This window comes from Serpula lacrymans (genome assembly GCF_000218685.1).
Source record: "Serpula lacrymans var. lacrymans S7.9 unplaced genomic scaffold SERLAscaffold_14, whole genome shotgun sequence".
In the NCBI taxonomy this organism is placed as follows: domain Eukaryota; kingdom Fungi; phylum Basidiomycota; class Agaricomycetes; order Boletales; family Serpulaceae; genus Serpula; species Serpula lacrymans.
In genome coordinates, this window is record NW_006763303.1 from 31,222 (window position 1) to 57,700 (window position 26,479).

At 43.8% G+C, this 26,479-nt stretch overlaps 7 protein-coding genes across 7 annotated transcripts; 5 read left to right on the plus strand and 2 right to left on the minus strand.

Moving 5' to 3' along the window:
- Positions 1-536: 536 nt before the first annotated feature.
- Positions 537-3,129, plus strand: SERLADRAFT_411077 (uncharacterized protein; the record flags this gene model as incomplete). The annotated part of the gene is made up of 11 exons (XM_007322788.1): positions 537-574; positions 854-872; positions 917-1,059; positions 1,091-1,106; positions 1,231-1,318; positions 1,535-1,889; positions 1,939-2,169; positions 2,499-2,545; positions 2,617-2,721; positions 2,868-2,921; positions 2,966-3,129. 11 exons carry the CDS (start codon positions 537-539, stop codon positions 3,127-3,129), a joined length of 1,260 nt encoding a protein of 419 aa, XP_007322850.1.
- A 4,243-nt stretch (positions 3,130-7,372) lies between these two features.
- SERLADRAFT_477388 (uncharacterized protein) lies at positions 7,373-9,358 on the plus strand (the record flags this gene model as incomplete). Its single annotated transcript, XM_007322789.1, has 5 exons — positions 7,373-7,782; positions 7,834-8,017; positions 8,075-8,685; positions 8,734-9,112; positions 9,168-9,358. The coding sequence occupies 3 exons, from the start codon at positions 7,422-7,424 to the stop codon at positions 8,517-8,519; spliced, it is 990 nt and encodes a 329-aa protein (XP_007322851.1).
- A 411-nt stretch (positions 9,359-9,769) lies between these two features.
- On the minus strand, positions 9,770-11,550 carry SERLADRAFT_442265 (uncharacterized protein; the record flags this gene model as incomplete). The annotated part of the gene is made up of 16 exons (XM_007322790.1): positions 9,770-9,909; positions 9,961-9,993; positions 10,047-10,139; positions 10,196-10,258; positions 10,314-10,362; positions 10,410-10,430; positions 10,485-10,547; positions 10,599-10,619; positions 10,668-10,731; positions 10,783-10,799; positions 10,848-10,907; positions 10,972-11,019; positions 11,067-11,084; positions 11,133-11,174; positions 11,228-11,377; positions 11,425-11,550. The coding sequence occupies 16 exons, from the start codon at positions 11,548-11,550 to the stop codon at positions 9,770-9,772; spliced, it is 1,008 nt and encodes a 335-aa protein (XP_007322852.1).
- Positions 11,551-11,648: 98 nt separating this feature from the next.
- Positions 11,649-12,805, minus strand: SERLADRAFT_373547 (uncharacterized protein; the record flags this gene model as incomplete). Its single annotated transcript, XM_007322791.1, has 4 exons — positions 11,649-11,838; positions 11,889-12,344; positions 12,487-12,740; positions 12,794-12,805. The coding sequence occupies 4 exons, from the start codon at positions 12,803-12,805 to the stop codon at positions 11,649-11,651; spliced, it is 912 nt and encodes a 303-aa protein (XP_007322853.1).
- A 1,648-nt stretch (positions 12,806-14,453) lies between these two features.
- Positions 14,454-16,939, plus strand: SERLADRAFT_373548 (uncharacterized protein; the record flags this gene model as incomplete). Its single annotated transcript, XM_007322792.1, has 6 exons — positions 14,454-14,920; positions 14,974-15,503; positions 15,558-15,674; positions 15,732-16,030; positions 16,163-16,731; positions 16,819-16,939. 6 exons carry the CDS (start codon positions 14,454-14,456, stop codon positions 16,937-16,939), a joined length of 2,103 nt encoding a protein of 700 aa, XP_007322854.1.
- Positions 16,940-19,364: 2,425 nt separating this feature from the next.
- On the plus strand, positions 19,365-19,980 carry SERLADRAFT_411081 (uncharacterized protein; the record flags this gene model as incomplete). Its single annotated transcript, XM_007322793.1, has 3 exons — positions 19,365-19,541; positions 19,594-19,774; positions 19,838-19,980. 3 exons carry the CDS (start codon positions 19,365-19,367, stop codon positions 19,978-19,980), a joined length of 501 nt encoding a protein of 166 aa, XP_007322855.1.
- Positions 19,981-22,570: 2,590 nt separating this feature from the next.
- SERLADRAFT_452847 (uncharacterized protein) lies at positions 22,571-26,340 on the plus strand (the record flags this gene model as incomplete). Its single annotated transcript, XM_007322794.1, has 11 exons — positions 22,571-22,788; positions 22,858-22,862; positions 22,922-23,272; positions 23,336-23,477; positions 23,543-23,950; positions 24,003-24,111; positions 24,166-24,717; positions 24,770-25,056; positions 25,122-26,114; positions 26,170-26,235; positions 26,295-26,340. The coding sequence occupies 9 exons, from the start codon at positions 22,571-22,573 to the stop codon at positions 25,591-25,593; spliced, it is 2,544 nt and encodes an 847-aa protein (XP_007322856.1).
- Positions 26,341-26,479: the final 139 nt, after the last annotated feature.

Genomic DNA, 26,479 nt, shown 5'->3' on the forward strand with positions numbered 1-26,479 from the left:
ATTCACAGAAAGACCCTCTCGTCTCAGAACTGCACTCTCTAACCTCGTTAGAGGCTCAGCAAGATAGCTCAATTATAACCACTGAACGATATCCAGATATCTCCCCATCTCTGTGTTAACTACTCATTGCACTATGAGTGTAACAGGGTTATAGTGTCATACAAGAAGTCAAGATGGCTGAGCACATATATGAAGATCTGGTTCACGGCAATGAATCTGCATGAGTTCACTTTGGCTACTCTCAGAAGCTGAGGCCGGTGGTATAAGAACATCATAAGGCTCTGATATCATTTAGCAAAGCATAGATCATGATGTGGATGGCAAATACCTTGTTTGATTGAGATTTGCCCAAGGTTTTTAATATCAAGGCTATCGGCTGGTTTGATCTCTTCCAGAGTTTGCTTGATTTTGAGGACTACAGTCTAAGTTTAAATTGTATTTGATTAAAGGCCATGTCAATATACAACATAGAATAACTTACCAGAGGGCCTGGATGATTTGGAGTCACCGTAAAAGAGTAAGTCTTGAAATCAACCATGAGGTTGTTGACGTATACCACTACAACACTTTTGATGTGAGATATCTTTGCCTCTATTAAATTTCTGGTAGTCATAGTAGCGAGAATAATTGCAGAGATAATATCAGAGGCAAAGATATACTGTAGTGTTGTCAAAGAAATCCTGGTCACAAGACCAGTGCCCCAACACATCTGGTCCCCCAACACATTAGATGCCCTTCTTGGCTCATACCACCACTACAAGATGTTGGATTTATCTTTACCCACTCCTTCTAGTGATAGTGACTCAGAACTATTTTTTCCATTGGTGTGAGACACAACAAGTTCCTCGGCTAGATCAGATGAGATATTGAAAGTAAGTGGGTGGACTCTTAATTCATTTTATCTTATCTTTTTTAGGAGAGCTATATGCGTCTTCCCGATCTCAAATATAGTAAAGGCACAAGCAAGAAAACACACGACTCCTACAAAACTTTACTAAGGAAATACGAGAAGACCAAAAATAAGTTGGTATTGATAACAGGGAAATATACTAACCTACAGTGAGTTTAAGTATATATTTATCATGAGTAGGATTAACAAGGAGAAGGTAAAATTTCAATACACTTGCACAGTCAACTTCAAGCCTTAGTATGACCAAGGAGCCATGCAAATTTGTCATGAATCAGTACAAACACAAAGATTTTCCAATGATATCATTTTGGATTGCAAAGGATTGGAGGGTGTTCTTTGATGCCAAGAAAAACACATCAGATATAATCAAGGCTGCCAGACCGAAAGGACCCAGTTGCTGTGCCAATGGTGTGAATGTTGCCACAAGACTCATTCGGTTCAGTGATGGAGAAGTCATTAATGGCCATTGTGCAGCTGCAATTCAAAAGGTTATATGAAATTTCTTCAATGAGCTTCGGAACAATGTGGTTGTTCCTGTTTTTTTTTTGCAATGCCATGTCAATTTTCAAAACACATGTTCCCTCAAAGCAATTGATTCTTACCCAGAACTGGCTTACTGTACAGATAACTGGAAAATCTCCAAGATTGCTTGTGAGTCGTACTGGGTGTGGAAATGTTACCACATTGATGGCAAAAATGAAAAAGAGGTCAAATCCAAGGAGAGCTCCAAAACTTTATTAGGGAAATGTAAGGAATCCAAAACAGAAGGACACAAGGATGCGTCAATCAAGAAGGCCAGGCTGGAGACTGGCAATTTGTCAGACTTGGACTTGATTGACTTGCACACCGACATTGTTGGATGTTCTGCAGACTCCAGTAAAGTAGCCAAACTTCATGCAACCAGCAAGGACACCACCACAAACAATGTACTAGACAATGCAAAGGCCCCATGTTTGAAAATCAGGTATAAAAAGCCCATGTACGTATATTATTTTGTTTTATTCTACTGACAATAACCATTCTCATAGTGCGTCAACCATATCAGCCACTCACCCCGTCCCACCAATTCCATCCAGCTCAGCCACTCTATACATTGCATCTGCTGAGAACTGTGCCTTACAAGTGGGCACCTCCGACATCATATCAGCAGCATTATTGCTGACATCAGCTGTGGAGAAAACTAAGAAAGTAAAAGAAGGTGCTAAGAAGATATCATCAAGTAAGGACTATCTGAAAGTAACAGTTGCCATCACACCAAGGTAACGCTTGTTCGTTGTATGATACACTTACTGATTTTTTGTAGAAATTTATGTGAAAAGTTAATACCTAGTGCTCTTTGTAATCTATGTATCTGTTATTAGGTAGTTGTCTCTACTTTCCTCTGCCAGAGAAAACCAATTGTTGTAGTTCATCACATCATGATGTCACAATAGCTAACAAGTGCACCAACATGTTATCACAATATGCCACACTGCAAACCCCACAAACATAGGGTCAAAATGATACAGTATATATGTACCACTTTATGACATGTATTCCACAATAACTATGGAAAGTCCTGATATAACTTTAAATTTGTCTGTTTCAGTACTCTAGTCAATTTAAAGTTATTACTGGGCTTTGCTCAATTTCCAAGTGAATCAATACAATGCTATGGTATTCCATTCCAAACCAAATAATGATACTGCACTCATGGGATATCCCAGTTATCATTGCTGGGACATCCCAGCACTTATGGGCTATCCCAGCACTCATGGGTTATCCCAGTCAACATTTCTGGGATATCCCAGCTAACTTGAAAGTATACCATGGTACACCATACTCCAGGGAGCTACTAGCCCCTTAGGTTTGGAGATTATGTACAAGCTAAGAGCCCTAAAACATAGGTTGCCTGAAGTGCTAAAATAGGAAAAAGTCTTTTGTACAGTTTGTCTGTGGAAACACTGTGCACCTACAGTTCAACAAAACTTGATCACAACCACCAAAATCTCAGCTTTGAAGCTTCAAAAAGGTGGGTATAAACTGTGACACAGTATGAATAGCTTTATTTGAAAGTTTGTGTGACAACTTGGTACATCACCCTGCATTTGGATCATCCCATCCTACCTTTGGGACAAACCTTGGATTGTAATAATCAAGGCAAAAGAGGGCTTCACATGGGTTGTCATATGTTAGAACAACCAGTGAATAACCCTGCTCTGGTTGTGGTAATTAATTGACTAGAAATACTAAGAAGAAGCTCAGTCAATTGTAGAATGACTGTTTATTCAATAATTACCTAGAAATATTAAGAAGAAGCTATAGTACTATCAGTAAAATATTTTTAATGAATGTAGCTATGACATACCTCAGTCAATTGTAGAATGACTGAGGTAAAACTAGTATGAGGATAGAAATGAAGTGTATTGCAAGGTTGTCTAAGTCCAAAATCAAATAAAGAAGGTATTTCTCACATGTTGAATAAACGCGTCACGGCTATCAACAAGTTCTTTCTAATCAATGATAGCAAGTGTGTAGTGTAGGCTCAACTTTGTTTTTCCAAGCCCAACACCTGCATATATCAGTTTTCCATGATCCTACTTGCTGTTTTTCTTTCTTTCACAGCTAGGTTAGTGTTGGAAAACTAGTCAAAAACTGCACACAGCATATGTTGTCTCAGATCAACTGCAATAATAACTGTTTCACATCTTTTTGAGGATCATATCTCCTTTTTTTTCAATTCCTAACTAGCACTGTAACAGTGACACATTTGAGCTAATTATCTATTGAGTAGGTTGTTGAACAGTTAGTGAAAATTTGAATATTGCTCCAATATTGGATGGATAGATAGAACACTCTACAACATGACTATGCTGTAATTACAATTCATCAGATATTCCCCTTGCCCTTTTCCTTGGTGAACCAATACTTTTACTGGGGGATACCAAGTAGCTCAAATGAGCCATGACTACATTTCCCTCGTCCCAATCATCCATCCACACATTTGAGCTGCCATGATACTCATCTATTAATGTGACATATTTGGCCATTTTGAACAATTCCCCATCAGCTTTTGAAATGGAGTCACCCTCTTCCAAACTGGCCCCATCACCGGCTTCATTGAGAGTATCAGAACCTGCACCGCCAGGTGTGCTTTCATATGCAGTGTTTTGCATGTTAAAAGCCACATTATTAAGATCATCTGCTAATAGCCCCCAGCTCTCTGGTAGAGGCTATGCTCCTTCTATCTCATCAACCTTGGATTTCCACTTGACACACAGCTTACAGAGCTTGTCAGCTTGGCAATCCAGCTGATATTGAATATCACAGTTGTTGCCTAACAATAATAAAAGTCAATTTCTCTCAAATATTATTTGGCCAGATTTATCACATATCTCCATGGCTTTTTGGAGACTTTGCCATTCCTCCATAAGCCACAGCTGTAAGGCACATTTTTCTACCTTTAAATGCTTCTCTTCTTCTATACATCTGTCCAGCTCCAGCGTGTACCAAATACCTTCTCTAATATGCTCGTTTGAAAGCTAGCCAGGTGGTGATTGGTCCTCAGAAAATTTGTCTAGTCCAATGTCTTGCCATATGTTGTTGTCTATGTCCAGCTGAAATAGTGTTTCTTTTGCTATGCATTGAGGTGGAACCACAGTGCAAGGGGCTTTGCACTGAGTAATGAGCTTACTGAGCTCATCACATAATTTGTTGTAAGCGGCAACCAGTTTGGGGGCTCCTGGCTCACAACGCTTGGCAGATGTTTTAATATGACTGTGAAGTTTGTGTACTACACTGTTTCAGTAATAATTTAAATCTGTGAAGTAAAAAGGTATGTACCACTGCTTGTGCGCCAATAGGACCGCTCAAGCCTTTCTATCTCAAACTTCCACTGGCGTAAATGATCTCTAATTCATTGTTTGAGGGCCAAGGCATTCATGCAAGTTCACATATAAGTATTTTTATTGAGTTTATCCAGGTTGATGTAACACCAAGGGCAGACATCAAGTGAGTGATCTTGCTTTCTAAAGAATGACATTTGAGTTGAAGCTCTGAAATATGTATATCTAGATCAAAAGTATTGATATCAGTGTGATTTTGTCCAAATAAGGTAGATTCCATATCTTGTAGCTGTTTGCGATTGACTTCTAAGTTCTTTTGTAGAGTGAGAATGATTTGATGGCTTGACTTCCTCTGTTGTGATTTCAACCTGTTATTATGTTCCATCATGTCACTAAATATGGATGTGGGGTGTAAGTTACTCACAAGGTAAAGGTTTTGTCTGTTCTTTCACTTGACTATACTATTCCACACACAAAAGTTTGGGCTCCAGTTTGACGTCCCAAAGGGCAGATTCTGTGGCTAGCTTTCTCGTTTTACATTGTTTCCACCTCCAATTTAATCACTGACTGAGTCCCATAAACAATCAATCAGTTAAAAACTGAACTTGGTTGTCAATTACAAATAGACGCTGAAAATGCTGTCAGGTGATAATAGTAAGCAGTGGAGAATATAAATAAGTACAAGAAAGCTCACACTGGAGACATATAAGAAGGGATGAATTTTTGAACCGCACTCCAGAAGTGTTCACATCCTATCACAGGTATGTCTTGTTATCTCTGTATTTTCCTTAGAAAATAATAACTCAGTCTGATAGTAAAAGACTGAGGTGTTAGGTTCCATAAACAAGCATAAAAATGGAAGGGGAAGATTCCGAAGATTGTTGTTTAAATAAGGAAGGAGTTTCTCACAGTTAGAAGTGACAAACTCGTACTAAAAGAAATGTATCTAAAAGCTAGTATGTAGGATCAAAACATAGACTGAAAATTATAGAGTGTTGTTCTATCATTGTAGGTAATATATTCAACATGTCTAATGCAACACTCAAGTACTATGATAACTTGCATAATCAAGCTACCCCAATGGCCAATCAAGGTAACGGTGCCTTGTGGCTCTGTTCAGCACTTGCTTCTAGAGTTAACCATGAGACTGCATCTCACAAGCCCTGTCAAGAACTTGAGGATTATCTTTGTAGTCTATTAGAGAATAATGTTGCTGACATAATCAGATGGTGGGGTGTAAGTACTGATTTTAATTGGTATTGCAAAGCACAGTAACTAATCTGGTTATAGTACCACTCAGCTCAGTATCCAGTGCTATCATTGATGGCATGTGACTACCTGGCTATCCAGGGCTCCTCTGTTGCAGCTGAGAGAGCATTCTCTAGTGGTGGAAGGACAGGTACTGTATTGAGAAACAGGCTTCTTCCAGAAACATTTGAAGCTTTACAGATTCTCAAAGATGGGTACAGGACTGGCTTACTGGATGTTGAAGAGGAAGCTACTTTACATAAGAAGAAGCCCTTCAAATTAGCTAGTGTTAGTGTGTTAGTGTAAAATTGTTTGTGAAATAACATCTGAGTATGAGTAGCTGTGTTTCCTGATAAACCAGTTCTTAGGTTCTGACTAGTTTGAACCAGAACTGAACCTATTGAACAATTATGTAAGCAAGGCTTACTGATGGGTCCCACCAATGGCATCCTCATGACATCATGTTGAACTGCCATCTTGTATTCTGGAATGCTAAAAATGTATAAAACCCTATTGTTTCACTGCCTTGTACAGTAGACTAGTTTCCCCCCCTTTTCCATCACACTCTGATTCCAATTCTGCTTCTGTCTGATGAACTGAGTGTTTCCACCTTACAGTGGTCTTCCACATTAATTTAAAATTCCCACAGTCTTAAATGGTTCAGAGGTTCAAACTAGTTCGAACCTGAACTGAACCAACTGAGCCAGGAACCTACCTGAACCTGGTTCAGTTGGTTCAGTTCAGGTTCAATTCAGAGTTCGGAGAAAAATGCCTCTGAACTGAACTGAACTGAACTGAACTTTGGCAACTCTTTGACTTCAATATGATGGGGAACACAAAATGTGCTCAAAGAAATAGAGAAGCTGTATGCCTGTAGAGTGAAATGCATTGAGGACAGTTTCAACATGACATTGCACTGTGTCTGATCTACTGATGTGTTTGGCCAGCCTTTGTATGATAAGCATCATGGTATGTGTATTTTTTATTTTATTTTATTCTCAAAATGGAAGGAGCTTCGAGAATATACAAATCTGTCCATTTTTTTTTGTAGTCTGCAGTCACCATCACTGTGGCTGGCCAATGTTTACAAATGTTAAGTGCAAGCCGCTGTGGAGAGAGCGAGGATCAAGGTTACTCTGGGTTTGAAAATTTTATTATCTCAACATATCTTGTCATTCTTGCTGTAGCAATTATCCTCCTCTCTCAAACCAGTGTGGCTTGGGAGGAGGCCTGCTGTTTTATTAGGTATTGAATTAAGAGTGCCCTAGTCAAGACAAGATAAATTTGAAACACTCCCCCACCAATAGTATGATTGCATCATATAGGTGCTGAACCGTGGGAACATTATCCCCGCAACCATTTCTATTCTTCTGGACGAAATGGCAGTGCCAGTGGGCCTGTGGGACCTTTCTTACAACTGCCACCACACCATCCTTGCCATGAGCATCCTAGCAAGCTCAAAACTGGAATTTTGTCCCTATCACTCTGCATTTCTTTCTCCTGCCCATAATGGTGTTAGGCAAGCAGGTGACGGAGGAGCGAAAGCTCCTTTCGGGGTGTTAACTAAACATACACAGTCACGGTTTTCACTGAAAAGTGGAGCTATGGAGCCATCTTCAAGAAGCTCCAGGATCGCTGATCCAGATAGAAAAACAAACATTGTAGAGGGAGAATTGATAAACTCAATCCAAAAAGAATCAATGGACCCTGATCAGAGCGAGTCAACAGAGGGCGAAGATCGAGTTTCTGCATTGCTGGAAGCCAGATTTAAAGGTTGTGATAGTGATGATTTGAGAATAGGCGAGTATATGTCATCGTCGTTATAATTATTTAATTGAAGCTCTTTGCTAGAACATTGCAAGAGGATATTGGATTGTTTATTAAACCCTTCACTGGAGGGCGTTGTACGTAGCCAGAGTCTCATTGCCCAATGTAGTAATACTCACTTCCCACAGGTTATTTGTAATGTCACAGTTGCCGAACACGCGGTAGTCATACAACTGATAGCGGAGGAAAAGATCGAGGTGAAGGGCAAGTAAGTGATAATCGTATTGTTGAAGTCATTCTCTTAGTCATCCGCCCAACTTTCTAGACTTACATATTTCCCCAATACCCTCGAACTGTTCGTGATGTGTCCATACCCCATCCATGAAAGGCCTATCGCACACCTCTGTGCCTCTCTTCACTACTTCATTCACGGCATCGAACACGATCAGACTTTAGTCGAGGTCCAAGTATTGACCAACCATCGCATCCATTCTGACGATATCACTGCCAACCCCGATCTCCAGGTTGTCATCATCCCATATCCTCTCGACTCCGTGGGCCAGCCTGAGACGCTTTGGGTCGGAGAAGTGGGATTTGCACAGCATAAAAATGCCATGGTTCAAAAATTGAAGATGGTGTTAAAGAAGACGCCTTCAATTGGTCTTGTCCTGCTCGTCGTCATCAGAGAGACTGAGAAGTGGAGCTCTCCTCTAGAAAATAGCTCTACTGCCATCACACTGCGGAAGAAGCCGAAGGATGTCATTCCGTGAGTTCTGTCCGTCGAGGAGAGAGACCGGTATTTTTGGGCCCGTTGTAGTGGAGGGATTCAGCTGGTTGAACGTAGAAGTGATCGAATATCACGTCTTCAAACGAGGGCAACATGACAATGCTCCCATCGATCTTGAGACTACTGATCCCGCCAATACTGTGAGTGGAGTAAGTACGACATAGCGGACCCATTTAATTTTTCTAACCATATCTCAGACCCTTTATCCAACCTGTGATATGACTCGAGTTGAGCGTTTGTTACGTGAAGGGGCACAAAGTATCAAATCGGCTGTTATTTGACATCTCGAAGATCTCAAAGTTGATCAGGCCAAAGTTGACATCGTCCATGCATCACATCCTGAACTAGAACTCAACTGGGACCGGATTCGGACGCACATGTCAAATGTGATTTATTCCACCGCTCATTTCCGTTACGCCGATTGGTACGACCGTAAATTTATTAAACGCAAGAAGGTTGACAACGTCCAAGAATCGTCCATGGTGCCTGATGCCTTAGCTGGAGGAGCTGAAGCAGCGCATGCTCAAGTTAAGAAGCTGAGGCTCGAAGCTGCAACTAACCCGGCTGAGTGATGGGGTACGTTTCTCTCACTTTGAAAATGGATCCGCATTGAATGCTAAGTAAGTTACAGAGTATCTGGAAGGTCAATCAAACTCGTGTATGCCTTTAACCACGTTGTATGTTTTGGTCCAATCTGTACGAGTAATGGTTGTAACGAACATTGTGATTACTTGTATCTCACTTTTTGTGTACAATTAATGTATCCGTCTTTGATTTTTTCTCGCAGTGTGGAACTTTGAAATGTACATGTTCGCTGGGATTCTGTATAAAGATTGGTGTTCGGTGTTCCAAGCACCACTTTACAATGTTTCAGATGCACTATAGCAAGTGCAGCGCAGATATCAGCTCAAAAATGCCTGGATGTTCCAGGCAGTAGTACTGACATGGGGCTGAGAAACACACATCTATATATTTGTGTTGTGTTCCCAAGAGAAATGAGACTCTTTCGAATCGAAGAGATATCTAGGCCGCGTTTCTCACTCTTCGGATTTCATCCAACTTTCTGCTTTCCTAGCAGCACGGGGCGGCGCTTCTGGATTAGATAATGGATCATGCTTGGAGCCCATATTGTTGGCAGTTTTTTTAGTTTTTTTAGTTTGATACCTGAATCACAATCGAGTAGTATAAACAAACTATTATACATCCTTTGGATAGCATATGAATCTCAGTTCTCTAATTATCCGGTGTTACGACCTTGAAGTTGGCAGCGCGACAATTATTTTGTCGAGGATAAGACATACTATCTCCAAGCAACTTGCTCGACTGACTTTGCGAGCGTTTCGCTCGCGGGATCTCTGCCTTATCATAATTATCTAGGACAAGATATTAGCATACATATATAGTAAGTTAATACTAGTAACAACAGTGTTCATCGTCTAACTTGCGCTTGGGACATTCTGAAATTGAGTGAGTGCATCGTGTTACCAGAAATCTCTCCAGTCTAACGTACGGGGTGTTGCCGCTACAATAATTTGTCCGATTGTGTGATCTTTATCAGAATATTCAAGGTATGTGTCATCATTAACTTGGCTAGCATTGAGCGCTACATAAAAAATTCAGTTGTAAGCTAGCTCAGTCAAAAAAGTGACTAGTACTTACGCTCATCGTTCATATCTATATCAACCTCACCATGCAAATTAACGATCCCATCTACTGAGATTTCTACAAGTGATACGATCTTGGTCCAACAAAATACATAGAGCTGTGTATGACGTACGGTCTGAAGCTACATCATCAATGAGGCCAACTTCGTTGTCAGTCTCTACCTGATTGTAAGTTAGACAACAGTGACAAGGAGGAGTCACTCGCTCACCAACGGTGGCGGTTCACGAAGCTGTGTACATTAGTTATAATTAGAAAAAGTATTAATAGTGACTAAAAAAATGACCTTAGGCTTTGGGAGGGGGTGGCGTTCTTGAATGCTCGCTACGTTATCATTGTCGCTTTCTACCTGTTTGTAAATTAGACAGTGGCGACAGAGAGGATTTAGTTAACCATTCACCAACATTGGATGTTTACGACGCTATGAAACTAGTCAGAAAAATAATTGAAGATAGTGACTAGTAACGACCCTAGGTTTGGGGGGGGACTGGCGTTCTTGAATATTCGCCATATCTTCGTGTATCACTTTCCCCCTGTTTAAAAGTTAGACAGCAGCGACAGAAATTAATTAATTACTCACCAACATTGGATGTGCACAAAGCTATGTAGCTAGTTAGAAAATTGAATGAAGATAGTGACTAAAAGTAACCTTGGGCTGGGGTGGGTCCCTTTCTTGAATGCTCCCTGCGTCTTTGTTGTCGCTTTCTACCTGATTGTGGCTTATAAGAAAGACAGGATACTAGGTATGATAGATGCTCGAGAAAAATATTTACTGTTCTCTTGTTTGATAATGAATCCGAATCTTCATCATCGCTTTCTATCTGTTTGATGGTGAGCGGACATAGCTGCAATGAGATCAGGTACTTACCACTGCCTTCTTATGATGCTATAAAACTGGTCAGACGGATTGGATAGTTTAAATGATAGAATTCACCTGAAGCCGATGGATGATTCGTTTTGTTTTAGGCACATGGACCTAAATGCAGATATTGATTTAATTGAAGTAACTCGCGGGCAAAATATACATACATGCTTGTCTTCGATTGCTTGAGATGATTTGCTGGCCGGGCTACCAGAACGCGCTAAGCTAATTTTAACTGGGCAGAATTCGTGAAAAGCAAACGGGGAACTTCGTCCCTTTGACTCCTGCTTACGATATTCAACATTGAATTGCAGGGCCTAACCACACTATTAGTCTAACTTCACCACAAATTGTTGAAACGCACCGTGGACAATGCTTCTAAAGCATTCGAAACGTAGGATCTTTGGTTTTTCCATACCATCCTATGTTCAGCATACGGGAATCTTACTTCTGGAACGTCCGAGGAGCATGGCACTCGTATCTTGACCATGAAAACACATTTCCGATGTACAAATGAGAGAACCACAGATCAGGAGATATATTATTACGGCGGCTTTTTCAAAAATTATATCTAGAAGGGGACGACATTCAAGAGAAAAGTTCGGCTTTGAATCCAACTATTTCATTGCAAGCTCCGTCACAACGATGGCTCTCCCCTAATCCGAAATCGAGGATAGTACAATTGCCTTTCTCGTCCTTCACCACATTCCTCGGGGCCAAGTCATTGTGACAAACTCCGAGGGCGTGAATTTTTCGGAGACCTTGAGCAAGCAGACGACTGCAACAAAAGTTAGCCTTGGACGTCAAACCGCCTCCCAGGAAGCCTACCTCTGTACTGTGCTCAACTCGTCGAAAGAGTTCAACGATGAGCCGCAATCGCGAGTGACCAGTAAATAGGTCGTTCCTTCCCAGAGATACAGTCCCAAACATTTTGGAATGACCGTTCCCTGGAGGGACGACAGAGCTTGATAGAAAGAGAATTCTCTGACCATCGACTGGATGGCGTCTTCATCATCCTTGACCATTTTGATGAACACTTTCTGACCATCAAATATACCTCTGTAAATGGAACAGGATTCGGTGGACTCGGAGGACTTTTCCATGACGAACAAAGTTCTGTGGCGAGTTTTGAGAGTATATCTAGGTCGCCAGAGGGTGGTCAGCCTATAAGGGAGGGTTGGTACTCCAGTCGTGCAAAAGACCAGTCTGCCTGCGATGGATGGCAAAGCCGTCTGGAGAAGTTGCGACACGAAACCTCTAAACGTCATTCCTTGGGTCGATTGACTCTAATCGCAAAAGTCAGTCGAGGACTATGAGTATAGAGTGGATACTTGCCTTCGAGTTGGACTCCTCTGAGGTGTCCTGTGTATCGTTGGCACCGTCACCAGACGGGCCCTCCGACGGGGGTTCGTCTTGTCCTATGTACCTGCTCAGCGGCTTTGGAGCCGAATGTAGTCGATAAGGTCCATCAGGACCATCTGGGAAGTGAGTGTGGAGGGCGTGAGCTAGGAAAACGGAAGTTTGGACGAAGACGTCTTTTCTCTTTTGGATTTCCAAGGAATACCATTGAAAGGGCTTGGAGACCCACAAAGTATTACCGTCTCTCAGGCACATCATGAACTGGAGTTCTGTGCTGAAGATGAGGTGGGTGATCTGCCTGGAGACGCTCTGGTTCCACAACTGACGAAAGGTGTCAACGGAGCGACTTTAGCATAGTCGTGGAGATACGTTACCTGATGTACCATTTCGGAGGCTTTCTTGCGCCAATCTCCGGTCTGGCTAGGCTTTGAGGGAAACTCGCGAACGATTTCGAATTCCCCGTGGGTCCCCAGGAAAGAGTGAAGCTGTTCGAGGAGGTTGACTTTCCTGCGGTCGTCGGGAGCAAGAATCGATCCGCAAACCGAGGAAGGCTTGAGTTCCACCATGAGAACTCCTCGGTTGACTGTTTGAGGTGTACGTGAGTCGACCTGCGACTCCGGATATGAAAACATTCGATCGGTACGACCGGAATCACCGGAGGTGACGGTGTGGAGCAACACCTTGGATGAAGATTGAGGCAAGGAGTAGACGTCAAACCGTGTGAGGAGGAAAAGCAGCTCCCCGGAGTATTTGATGCGGTTCCATTGAAACATATCTGTGTGAACGCCGACGTCCCCTTCGCATGTGATGTGATTGGTGTCGAGTAAATAACTGTCGGGTGGCGGACGAAAATCATGGGCGGACCCGAAGCTGGGACCCAGCAAATTGAGAATATCTGCAGCCCAATGAAAATCGCGACCGTCAGGTAAAGTAAGTTCACCGAAGTCACGAAGCTTGAGAGACTCGAGGCTGCGCGCCGACTCTATTTCGTCTGGATTGACTTTATGCAGAGTACAAGATTTACTGGAAGAGATTCTAAGGACAGGCGGTGGAGGGATCAAATGTCTGGCGTGACAAGCCGAGAAAGAAAAATCGGCCCTTTCGTCGGGTGCGTTGTGTTGCCAAAACGGGCCTCGATTTTGACTGTAAAAGTCGCGAAGAGAAATCTGCTGAGTGAATGCAGCCATGTATACTAGGACCTACAAGTTGAAGATTTTCGAAGAACGTATTTCATAAATGTGGTGGATGACATAAGCAACGCACTGCTTTAGAATCCGATAATCAATGTCTGTCTCCAAGGAGCGATAATCCCTCGAAATGTGACGTTAATCGAGGCTAAAGAATGAACGTGGGAAAACCACGCGGAGGGAGACATCAGCTGGACGTCCTATACTGTCGTTCCCAGTCAGTTCGTATTTGAGGTACAATTCGGACACTATCTGAAAACACCATATAGCACTTAGTACTTACTTTAGTTATTTTACCCAGTGAATTGAAAGACCTTGAAAATCCCTCCTGAAGTTTTTTCAGCTCGAAATATCAAGCCGTTCTTCTTTCCCTTCTTTCAAGCCATTTTTCGACCTGTAACAGCTATGTAATGCTCAAACAATAGAGCGGAAGCTCCCGAAAGTCAGATTCAGACCCAGGTGTACGTGCGCCACAGGCTGTCGAACAATGTGTTTGACACACTTCAAGAGTCCTACAATGGCCCGTCAGCGAAAATCAGCAGCAAAACGTCCCTACCGAGCGTCGAAGGACCTGGAATACGAGAATAGGATACAGGCAGCGATAGAGGGCTATAAACGGGGGCTCTACAAGTCATATGCAGAGGCTGCGAGGTTAAACAACGTGAGTGATTAGATTTCTGATCGATTGATCAGATGAATGTGATCTGGAGTTTAGGTTGCCCGTCAAACACTTCATGATCGAGCGAAAGGAGTGCACAAGACATACCAACAAGGTCAAGAAAAGAAACAGCTCCTATCTGCAGCAGAAGAATCGGTTTTGCTCGATTGGACACAACACTATGGCACCATGGCCAACCCCATGTGTCCCAAGAAGCTTCGGTCGTGTGTGCGTGATATCTCGGGAAAAATCCCTGGAAAACATTGGCACTACAGGTTCATTAGCCGCAATCCATCACTTGTTCTCCGAAAGCCGCAGAAACTGGACCCGAAGAGAGCGAAGAACTTCAACCGGACAGTAGTGGCTGACTACTTTGCACAGCGAAAACAGTTGAATGATATGTATGGTGGGATTCCTCCGGAACATGACTGGAACATGGACGAGAAGGGGATTCAAATGGGAGGAGGCAGGAAAGGAGACGGGACAAAGTACTTTTATAATAGGAAGCAGAAGGGATCATACCGCATCTCGGACGACAATTTGGAGCTTGTTACGGTGATAGAGTGCATTAGTGCTGCTGGAGTGTTGATGAAGCCTGGTTTCGTGTTGAAGGAGGGGCCACTGCCTGATTTAAGTGACGTCGAGGGCATAGGAAGGTCCGTTTTCTCCATTCCTCTGCCCATATCATTTTACTAACCTTTTCTTCCAGTATATCCCGTACAAAAACTGGCTGGACAAACCGTGGAATATGTGAGGAGTGGTTCAACAAGACATTTATCCCTGAGTCCCGAGCTTGCCGCATTGATGACAGGCCGGTCGTTCTTACTTTGGATGGCCATGACTCGCATGAGCAACCTGTCCTTCAAGCTCTAGCTTATGAACACAGCATCATTATCTATTGCCTCCCATCAAAAACCACTCATAAATTACAGCCACTTGATGTTGTCGTGTTTGCCCCAGTTGGAAGGAGTTGGAGTTCGCACGCAAGCCGCCTTGCAATAGAAGGCATCAAAATTGATCGTTACAACATTGTTCCAGAGTATCTTTCTATCCGTCATATTATTACACCAGAACTCATCCGCACGGCCTTCAAGGAGACTGGTATCTATCCGTTCAACCCGAATGTCTTCACGGAGGGGGACTTTGCGCCAAGCCAAGTAACGTCCACATCTGCTCACTTCCCTGATAGTTATCCAAGTGACGTTGACACAAGCGACGAGTCTTTCCATACGAGCGACGGTAGTAATGAGTCAGACACCGAGTCAGATCTGATGCAGGATGACTCCCCCCCAGGACTGCTTGGTTTGACAACGCTCCCTGGCCCGACAGTTGAATTGGACGGATACCACGACCAAGAACCCTCTCAGGAGTATAGAGAGAACAACGATGAACAGGAAGACTCGTCTTCCTGTTCATCTCCATTCTATCCTATTTTCCCCCACCTCTTTGCTTCTTCGCCTACTCAAGCTTCCTCCCCCACACGGGAGGGTTCAACACTTCCGCCTGAGCTCTTTTCCTGGCCGCGTTTCTCCAATACTCCACCACCATCTCCTTTGCAGATGTCTTTGCCGCCACTCCCTCCTGCTGATCCTTTCGTCAATAGCGCCTCTCGATCACAAACTGGCAGTGCCCCATCTCCTTCTCCATCACAGCTTGGGCTTGATGTCTTTCCATCTCCTACACCATCTGACCGTGTGCGCACAAAAGCCACCTTTGCTCAAAGAAGGTGCAGCGGATACATGACTAGGTCTTCATCTGCGCAGTCTGTGGGGGCTGTTTTAAATAATGGGCAGAATGTGTCTCCAGAACAAGATCAACGGTGTTCGCACCCTGAGTTGTTGATGCAGTTGCAGAGCACTCAGTTGAAAGTCGGGCTCCTTGAGGATGAAAACACACAGCTGAAAGTGACGTTAGCACAGCTCAAGGCTGAAAGGGATGCAGCCAATGCACATTGTACGCTTGCTCGACGTGATGCGGAAGACATACGGAAGCGCTCAGGAAACCATAGGAAGCCTCGACGAGGCACCACGAAACCGACTGCCCAGTTTCTCACTCATCCTGAATTAAAGGCCGTGTTCGAACAGCAGGAGATCGAGCGGAAGGAGAAAGCCCGCATAGACACAGAAAAGGAGGCAAGTAAGCAGCAAGAAGACACCGCTCGTAACACACGAATAACAATAGAGACTGTGATGAAAGTCTTTGACAGATCTTTTGCGTCTTACAAGCGCAAGGAGGACCTCATTGTCATAGCCGGTGCTCTTGGTTTACCGATTGATGGGACAGTCAAAGCCCTCATTGAAAGGATCAAGTCTCACCTTCAAGGACATAAGGAGTTAGCAGATAACCCCCAGTTTGCTGGCCTTTTTGGCCGTCGTATTCAGGCCCCTGAGGGTTCTAGTCACTCCGGACAATCATCCCAATCACCCTTATATTCTAGTGTCAACTCATCTACTGCGTTTTCCCCCCAGTCTGTCCAGACTCCATCTTTTTTGGCCACACAATCGCAATTTCCTGGCCCCACATTTTACAACGGTTTCTCTGGCCCAGGCTGTAGTACTCCTGGGCCCTCATATAACTTCAATATCTCTGAGCGTGTTTTACCTCCCCCAACTGATGAAAATGGTGTGACAATTACATATTATAATGAGTTGGGTCAACCGTACTATGTTTTGTAGTTAAATATACTCTGAATCTGGTGAAACTGTTGTTTTGATTCTGAGTCAAGCATGAAAGCAATGCCTACTATTCTACTATTATTTGTTAGCAGTGGGACTTCGTCATTTTTTGAGGCTTTCCTCTGCCGAATCGGTGCTTCAATCCGGCATATGTGACCTTAGCGTTACTTTTTGTTACCTTTGTGACGTCCGAATTGTACCTCAAATACGAACTGACTGGGAACGACAGTACGGAGGATGTTGCCCGGAAAATAGGATGCAAACCTCCTTGGAAGGTGGAAGCAGAAACGACCCGGTGTCGATGATGAGAACTGTTGTTAGAAAACCACACACAAAACAAACTAACACACAATCCTCCCAGATTCCACGGAACTTGTTTATGGGCTTTGCCTCCTAGAACAGTGGAGTGGTCTGGTTGTTCGTGGGGTGGTACGTATAAAGATCCTTCAAAGTAAAACCCAGTGGTGTATGAGTGTGGGTTTTGAGGAGGAGGGATAGTTGAATTTATAGAAAGATAGGGGGTTTGTGGCGAGTATAGACGAGCACTACCTTGCTAATCGTAGCACAAGGTAGGTTTGAGAACAACGAGGATGACGAGGTGACGAGGTTCCCAGTGATAGCAGGCTCCTGACGCACAAACTGTAGTGCTCAGAAGGACTCTAATCGAAGGGGATGACAATCACTTTCAAAAGTGACGAGTGACGATGACAGCAGTTAACAGTGGTAGAAGTGGGAAGTGTTGTGACCACACTGGATCACAAGTAGCAGTAAGAAGTGGACTTAAGATTAGAGAAGAAGTCTGGAATCGAGTTCTTGTTGTTTTTTTACAAGGTAAAATACAGGGGTTTATATAGTAAAAGAGAAGTAGGCTATGCACAGTATAGCTGTGCAAAAAGAATGAGAAAGAATATGAAGGAAGGAATGTACGCTGACGAATCCTGCGTAGGTAGTACAGGATAAGATTATCAAAAAAAGAAAAGAAAGGGATAGAACAATAAATGCTGTGAGTAATATCACAGGTTTGTACAGCCATAAAGTAAAGTCCAATAGCAAAAAGAGAGCAGGAAAATCATGATGTCATGGGAAGATGCAGTAAAAAAAGAGCAAGGCAAAACACTATCAGTATCAACACAGTTCCTTTATTGTCAGTCAGGCATTCTAAAAAAATATGTGTCCATAAAAATGATTCAAAAATCAAAAATAATCGCACTGTAAATGAATGTTCTGCTGAAAAAAAAGAAACTGGAGCCACCGGTCCACCACCTAGTCCAAATCTGACAGTTCCATGGCCTTACCAATGGACTGGTTGTGTTGGACCACCTGATCAAACGAGGGAGGGAGAGGAGTAGTTCCAATTTGGAACAAGTGAGTCCCAGGCAGCGTGTGGTAGGTGTAGCTGTAGCGAAGACGATGGACAAATGATAAGTGTACCCAAGTGAATGGGACAGCGATGAACATGGGCGACGCAAGGGGATGAACCTTCTCCAGCTCAAAAATTACCCACCCACGCTCCAACCAGGCAAGACGAGCGACCGATGTTTTGATAGTATATGATGGCAGATCGACGTCATGAAGATGGACCTGTTGCCCTATTTGGACCGGCCGCCGGGGCTTTGCTGATATCAGCAGTGGCACGTGGTAGTCAACGGATCGGCGACGGAAGCGGATAGGAAGTGGTGACATCAGAAATGGTGGGGGTGCAAAGAAGATGAGGAGGAGGAGGGTGGAGGTGACGAGGAGGTGAACTAAAATGGGGACCCAGAAACGACCGTCGGGTGAGAATAAAAAGGAGAGGAAGGGGCCCATGGTGGGGCTAGGCAAAGGAAGGGGAGTAAGGGAAACGACAAAAGTGAGGGCGCAATGCAATGTGTAGCCAGTGGCGACGCGAAAATTTGCCGAAATGCCGAAATGCCGAAATGCCGAAAGTACCGGATGGAAAAGCAAAGGTGAGCATGACTGGATTGCCTAATAGAGGTGGTGCTGATCAGCCACAAGTTCAAAAGGGGCAATATTAATTACTATTCCACGTGGCACTGTGCCTGTGTGGCGCAAAGGCGAGTCTTTTTGAATATTCGCTTCGTTATTGACACCTGTCCATGCTACCAATCAACTTTGGTGCATGACACCGGAAGAATCGAAATTCATTTCGGCAAAACCGCGCCGGAACAATAAGCTTCTGCGGAGTATTTAAGGATCGCCGCATGTTGATATAGTTGTCCCGAGGTTGCAGAGGTGCTACAATCAGGTTGACCGGAAAGTAGCTCGCTAAATCGTCACGTGTAGGTTCGTTATCTTCAGGGACAATTGCCGAGGAGTCCCACACCCGTTGGTCGGACTCGATTATAAAGGTGTCTAAGAAGGTTCGGACCAGCACATTTCCTGATTCGCCCTTGCAGCATGTCCATCCACGACGATACATATAAATATGAATAGTCGTACACAGCGCAAGCGTACAATGGAGCCAGATGGATATACCTTGGGGTCCACGCCACGAAAGCACATGGCGATAGAAGCAGACGACGACGATGACAGCGGCGAGGAGCCGTTCGACTTTGACCGAGACTACCAGCCACCTGCGGGGGAGGTGTTGATGGTCCCTTTTGTAGGCGTATCTTGAAAGTTGTGGCGCCCTAAACTGACTAGCCGATCGGCAGGCGGTCCCTTGTAGCAGATGCCAATTGACTCCTGGGAAGGTGGAATGTATGCGTGAGGTCTCCACGGAGGAGACATTGTCGAAGCACACGAGTTGCTCGCTGTGCGAACAGCGGGGGTCGCATTGCTTCTGGGGCACCCTTAAGCTTTGTGGAAATCTGGAAAAGGCACAAATGCAATCAGGTACGAGCAAGAGTCGAACGTAACCGTCCTAGGAAGGTCATCCGGTTTTTGCGCATTTTACAGAGAAATTGCTTGATCCCATGGGTCTGCTGAAGGAGGATACCAACCAAGAACGCGAACAAGCGATCCAGCGCCACATGAAAGTATCTGCAGACCTCGCATCTACGGACAAAATGCTCTCCGAGGCAATTTCAAAGTTGATTTAGCACGAGAAAACTGAACGACGTTCCCATTTGTTTTGCATTTTACAATAATGTTCAGCATAAGTTTTGACTTGGACTGGTAAGGGAATTGTGCAAAGTAAAAGTTTGACAGGATTGCATTAAATTATCCTGGACTACCTTTCAATGAATGGGATTCACATAAAAGAATGATTTCGGTGAACGACGGTGGAAATGCATAGCAGCGTAGAACGGTAAAATATAGACCAGTGTGATGCACGAATGCGGAGGGCTCTGGGGAAATAATAATGTTGAATGAATGCCACGTTTGTATCGCGAACGATCCGGGGATGACCCAATGCTTGTGTGCAATGTGGTGCTCACAAGACGCCGCGGATCGAACGAACTCCTTGGAGGAACACTTTTGGACGGCTCATGAAATGAAAACGCGTAATTCGAGAGCATCAAAATATCATATATATTGTACAAAGGATAGATGCTGTGCTTTATACATTTGTTTTGAGATGAAGAATAAAACTGTGCACTCAATGAAGCAAAGGAATTATGCCACACACGTAACGGAGCATGAAACTGATTAGAATGGCGGAAAGAAGAACCACGATATAGTATTCGGTATACACGAATAGGGAGAGAAATCGATAAATAAAGGTCCATGGCATTGCAAATGTCCCAATACAAAGAAAGTAGTGTCGAGTGATGAGTTAGTTGAAAGAGATTGTGTCAGGCAGTCGGAAGGACTTATAAAACCAGGTTAAGGTTAAGTTAAGAGGTTAAGGTTAAGGTTAAGAAGAAAACAAGATTTTCGCAATCACCACCAAGTCAAAAGGACAACCACCCACGACCGACCGATATAGGACATATCCCCGGGATCATGCGAGACATTCTGGGCAATAATGCAAAGCAAAATAAGGACAAACGAAGACAAAAAAGACGAGGTCTTCGCAATCAATCACCAAGTCAAGTCACTTTAATAATCTACTTTTACCAGGACGCCCCATCCTGGTATCCGCAACTTCCTTATATGGTAGTTGCAAGCATCCGCAACCTATTAGTCATATCCGCAACCTGTCCGCAACCTAGCTATTAGATCCTCGGATTGTACCATGATTTTCTAAATATGTGAGGGTAAGATATGTGTCAGTCTTTACTTCTGGTCAAAAAAAAAGATATATATTAGAGGTTTTCACCATTTAACTAGTACCAAAAGTCCAATTACACTCATGATCTCAAATGAACAGTCTGAGTGCCAAAAGGTCCGATTGAGATCATGGTTTCAAATGGACTATTTGTCACACTCGAACTGTCCGATTGAGATCATGATTTCAAATGGACCTAGCTATTAGATCCTTGGATTACCACTCGTACTCAAAGGTTCAGACGGTTCAGACAGGGAAAGTTCAGACAGCAGAACCTCGCGACCGTATAATGGTCACATGACAGACGTATATGGGAAGCTATTCCCACGACCGAATCAGGATATAAGCCCGGGATCATGTGGCACAAACCAGGCAACAATACAGAGCCAAACAAAGACAAAAAAATGAGATTTTCGCGATAACCACCAAGTCAAAGGGACGACAACTAGGACATATCCCCGGGATCATGTGACACGTCCCGGGCAACGATACAGAACCAAATAAAGCCAAACAAACACGAAAAAAAATGAGATTTTTGCAATGACCACCAAGTCAAAGGGGACGACAATACAAGGTCGAACGGAGCCAAACAAATGCAAAAAAAAACAAGTTTTTCACAATCATCACCAAGTCAAAGGGACGACAACCCACGACATACATGTGGCACATTCCGGGCAATAATATAGAGGCAAATAAAAACAAACAAATACGAAAAAAAAAATGAGATATCCCCGGGATCATGTGACACATTCTAGGCCCAATACAGAGCCAAATAAAACCAAACAAAGACGAAAAAAATGAGATTTTCGCAATAAACCACCAAGTCAAAGGGACAAGTCACGACCACTACTCCAGCGATGATCAGGACAAGACATGGGCAAACAAATCCGAAAAAAAAACACAAGGTTTTTGCAAAAGTGACGACCACCCAGCCACATGTCAGTACGACGTATCAGGACACAACAAAGCCAAACAAAACAGGATTTTTGCAAAAAAAACGACCACCCAGCCGTCGAGTGAGTCATCAGAGACGACCAAGGGAACGAATAAGTCCAAACCACTGTCAGTGGGAAAGATGACGAGACCAAACGTTCCCACCAGTCTGAGACAAGTTTACAAACACAAAACGAGTCAAAAAACGCGAAAATTGTCAGTCTCAAGATACAAGACTTGTGATAGGAAATACAAACGAATAGAGCGGTCAATAAATCCGAAAAAATAACGAGTATATCCCGTCCAAGCCCGGGATCAGTGTCAACAAAGCTCGGGTTTATAGGACACGAATCAAGGCAAAAAAAAACAGGACTTTGACAAAAAAACCGGGGGGAAGTTGATCAAAGGCTCGTTAACTCAGTGTCATGGGAACGTAGAGACAAAGCCCCCCTTGGGGGGTTGGGGGGCCAGGTTAGCAGGTTAAGGGTAGGTCCCACACCAAATAAAGCAAGACAAAGGCCAAAAGAAAACAAGATTTACCCGGAATGCTGGGATACATAGCCGCTTTACTCTATAATCCAAATAATTGCTCCCCGGAAGCCAGTCCAGTCACGAGCTGCCTCGAGTTTCTTGTCGGTAAACAGCTCTGTGCCATGGTTGGATATGAAGTCCGGTCGTCAATTGAAGAACCCGATCGGGATGAAATTGTGGGCTGGGGACATCTAACCTCAGGCGGTACAGTCGCCAATCTAGAATCTATGTGGTATGTGGTATGCATAATCGTATCCGGAAATACACAATATCAATTCATTGTATTTTATCTTTTTTGCAGGGCTGGTCAGTACAGTCTTGCCTCAGCATAAGTATTGACATCAATGAGCTTTAAATGTATCTAGCTCGTAACTGCAAATTCTTTCCACTGTCACTGAAATGGGCATCTGAAGACGGCAATCCTCTGGCGTTGATCGCATCCTCATTCAACATCAATCTGTGTACAGGCACGAAGAAACTTCTTAGTGAATGCAGCACTTGGGAATTAATGAACATCACTCCCGATGAGGTCGTTGAACTGATAGATCGACTCTGCGAAGAATACGGATGTTCTCCAGAATACATACAAGATATTTTGAACCCCTACCTGGTTCAAACAACGGGAAGAGGAGTTTTAGAGAAGCATTTCAATATTAGGTGTCCGATAAGATATTTCGTTGGACAAACGCTTCATTACTCGTGGCCAAAAGCTGCAGGTAAAATCTTAATGTCGCGCTATGTATCGGTAATGCGCTGGTTGCTAAGCTGATAATTTCCAGGGATCTCAGGGATTGGAGAGGAGAATGTAGTTGCAGTCCCTCTATCTATCACAGGTCGCATTGACACCAACTTACTCGACGTTCATTTAAGTTACTGTTTGCAGCGCAAACAGGCTGTGTATGCTGTCGTAGTTATCATGGGGTGAGCTACTTACACGATCCCTAACCTCCAATACATCGTGTCAAAACCGGCTAATCTCCTCTCAGTTCAACAGAGCATGGACTGGTTGATCCACTTTCTTCCATCATTCAACTGCGAACCAAGTATCGCAAACTTGGACTATCTTTTTTAGTCCATGCAGACGCTGCATGGGGAGGTTACTTTGCGACGCTTCTAGTCCCAGTACCCCTCAGCGAAAGTGATGACTGTCAAGTAGATGCGTTCGATCCTGAGTCTTTGATGTCGCCCTATGTCAGAGAAGAATTTTTACACTTACGCTACACTGATTCTATCACCATCGATCCTCATAAATCTGGTTACATACCCTATCCCGCTGGTTCTCTTTGTTACCGGAATGGGAAACTGAAGAACATGGTGACCAAGTCGGCTTCTTACATTGTGAGCAGCATCGACAGCCGTGATAGCAAAATGGGCATCTATGGGGTGGAGGGGAGGTAAGTGTTGGCTTCTCTGGAACATTGGACAGTCTGTAATAGTAGAATGCAGTAAACCAGGGGCTGCAGCTATGGCCGTGTGGTTATCAAATGAGACCATTGGCTTACACAAAGGTGGGTATGGCATGATTCTGGGCGAGTCGATGTTTACTACCGTCAAGGTACACAGTCTCTGTTTTCATCGAGAGCCAGACCACCTAACTTTGCTTGTATAGATGTACAGCCATTACGTGACGATGGGTATGAAAAGTTCTAGACTCATCGTCGTTCCATATATCATGTTGCCCAGCGAACAAGAGGGTAAGACACAAAGAGATATCATCGAAGAGAAGAAACATATCCTCGATGCCATCGTTGGTCGTTCAGATGACGAAATCATGACGAACCCGAAGACACGGGAACTTATGAGGAAATTAGGCCCCGATCTTATTGTCTTCACGTTCTCATGTAACTTTATCTGCGCTGACGGCACAACGAACGAGGACGTTCAGGAAGCGTCCATCCTGAATGAGAACATTTACCAAAGGTTCTCTATACACAATCCTACCGATTCCGCAAAGGACTTTCGATACTTCATAGGATCATCGACGATGCAGCAGCGGAAATATGGACTAAGCTTAACGAACTTCAAACAGCGACTTGGACTTATCGGTGAAGAAGATCTCTTTGTGTTGGATAATGTTGCGATGACACCGTTTCCAAACAACACTGAACGTATTGCTCTGCTTGTCGAGGAATTTCGTACGGTCGCAGAAGATGAAGCAGAGGTGAGCATATAGATCCATAAGTGCTTGATGATGAGTTGAATCATGTTTCCAGAAATGCGCCTTGAGAAATACCGTTACTCCGACGTCACATGAATTCGTGGTACAGGGAGAAGACCGATTGTACCTGGTGTACAAAGCCTGTTTTAACACTGCCAGCTCCCGATATCAACATGTGATCACCGGAGATATACCAATTACGTCGAAACAGGAGTATCTTGACAATAAAAGACGGATACCTTTCGCAACATTCACAGCAAGAACCCTGGAGAACATAGAGATCACATCTTTCATCAACAAAAATAGTTTTTCCATTGAGATCACATCAACGTCACCCACAGGGTACGAATCCCAAAATTTGTCCTGATAACGCTTACTCTTGGCTCACTTTATACAATTAAATCCAGTACGATAGCAATCTTAGAATGTGAAATCACCAATATCAACACCATCTACACTTGCCCTCTCTCCCGACGATATTTGGAGCCGGAATATCCTGATACGATGCTGTTCTATCTCTACGGAACGCCCGCGGAGACATTTATAGAACACATTCTCCTTCGTTCGCCAAACGTGCAGCTTAATGGACGAGTCGAGATCGACCTCCCTGGAGTCGACGAGAACAAGCTGAGAGCGGAATTCGAAAGGGGATTTATCATGAAGACGGACATACTCGAGCGTGCACGACTTCCTTTCACGCCCTCTCATCGCCCGACGTTCTTTCAGCCTGGCCTCAAGGCCAAGATATCGCTTTTCCACAGAGATTGCCACAAGTCTCGACTTTCCGACCATGTCAAGAATTACTTCGCGAAAGGCACGATGGTATTGAAAGATACAATATATGTGGACTTCGATCTTCTTAACCGCACCATGCATTGATATAGCCTACAAGATTTTTTTCTCCCCTTTTTTCACATTTCTGCTATCACACGTGGTGTTTAGATCTCGTGTATTTCTTTCACTCCCATCAATCCATGAAACATAATGTACATTATTGTTATTATCTTGCTAGTATCCAACAAATCACTTTCTCGGTTTCTTGTATACACTATTCTTTGTCCATTGTACATCTTTTTGCGCGAAACACAAATCGGCAACAGGACTAAATCAGAAACGTACCAGTAGCAATGCGCATCTACGTAGCCATGCATACACTCCACTTACATATCATCGCCACTCAGAATACCACCTGCCCATTTACCCAGAGCACACGCGCCAGCACCTAGGAGGAACGACCAATCAAAAAGTACGCCAAATAGCGAATATGCAGGCAGCGTGGTGAAGACATTTGTGCTGTCGTCAGCAGTAGGGAATTGGCCGTCGTCAGACGATGGTGGTGGGGTGGTGAATGGTGGAAACGCGGTACGTAGCTGGACTAGGGTTGAAAGAAGATATATACCCTAGGGAGTTGGAACGTCAGGTAGGAGCTATTGCAACGAGAAAATGTATATTTACCATGAGCTGTGCTAGAGTTAGGAGCATGAGAGACGCGGATAAATGGCGCGATGTGATGCGAAGCGCCTGGGGTTAGATGATCAGTGATGGATCACGACAGTCAGCGACTAATGATCAAAACGCACCCTAGTGACGCCCCGCAGCACAACCCTTACGCTACTCAAGATGATGATTCCCACAAGCGCGAGACTGATTTGCCTAGAAAGAGAAGGAACATCCACTTTTAACTTCCCAACGTCGTCATAGCCTTCCGAAGAGAGAAGTGAAAAGATATATGCGAGAAGGTGGGCTATTATGTCACCATACGACG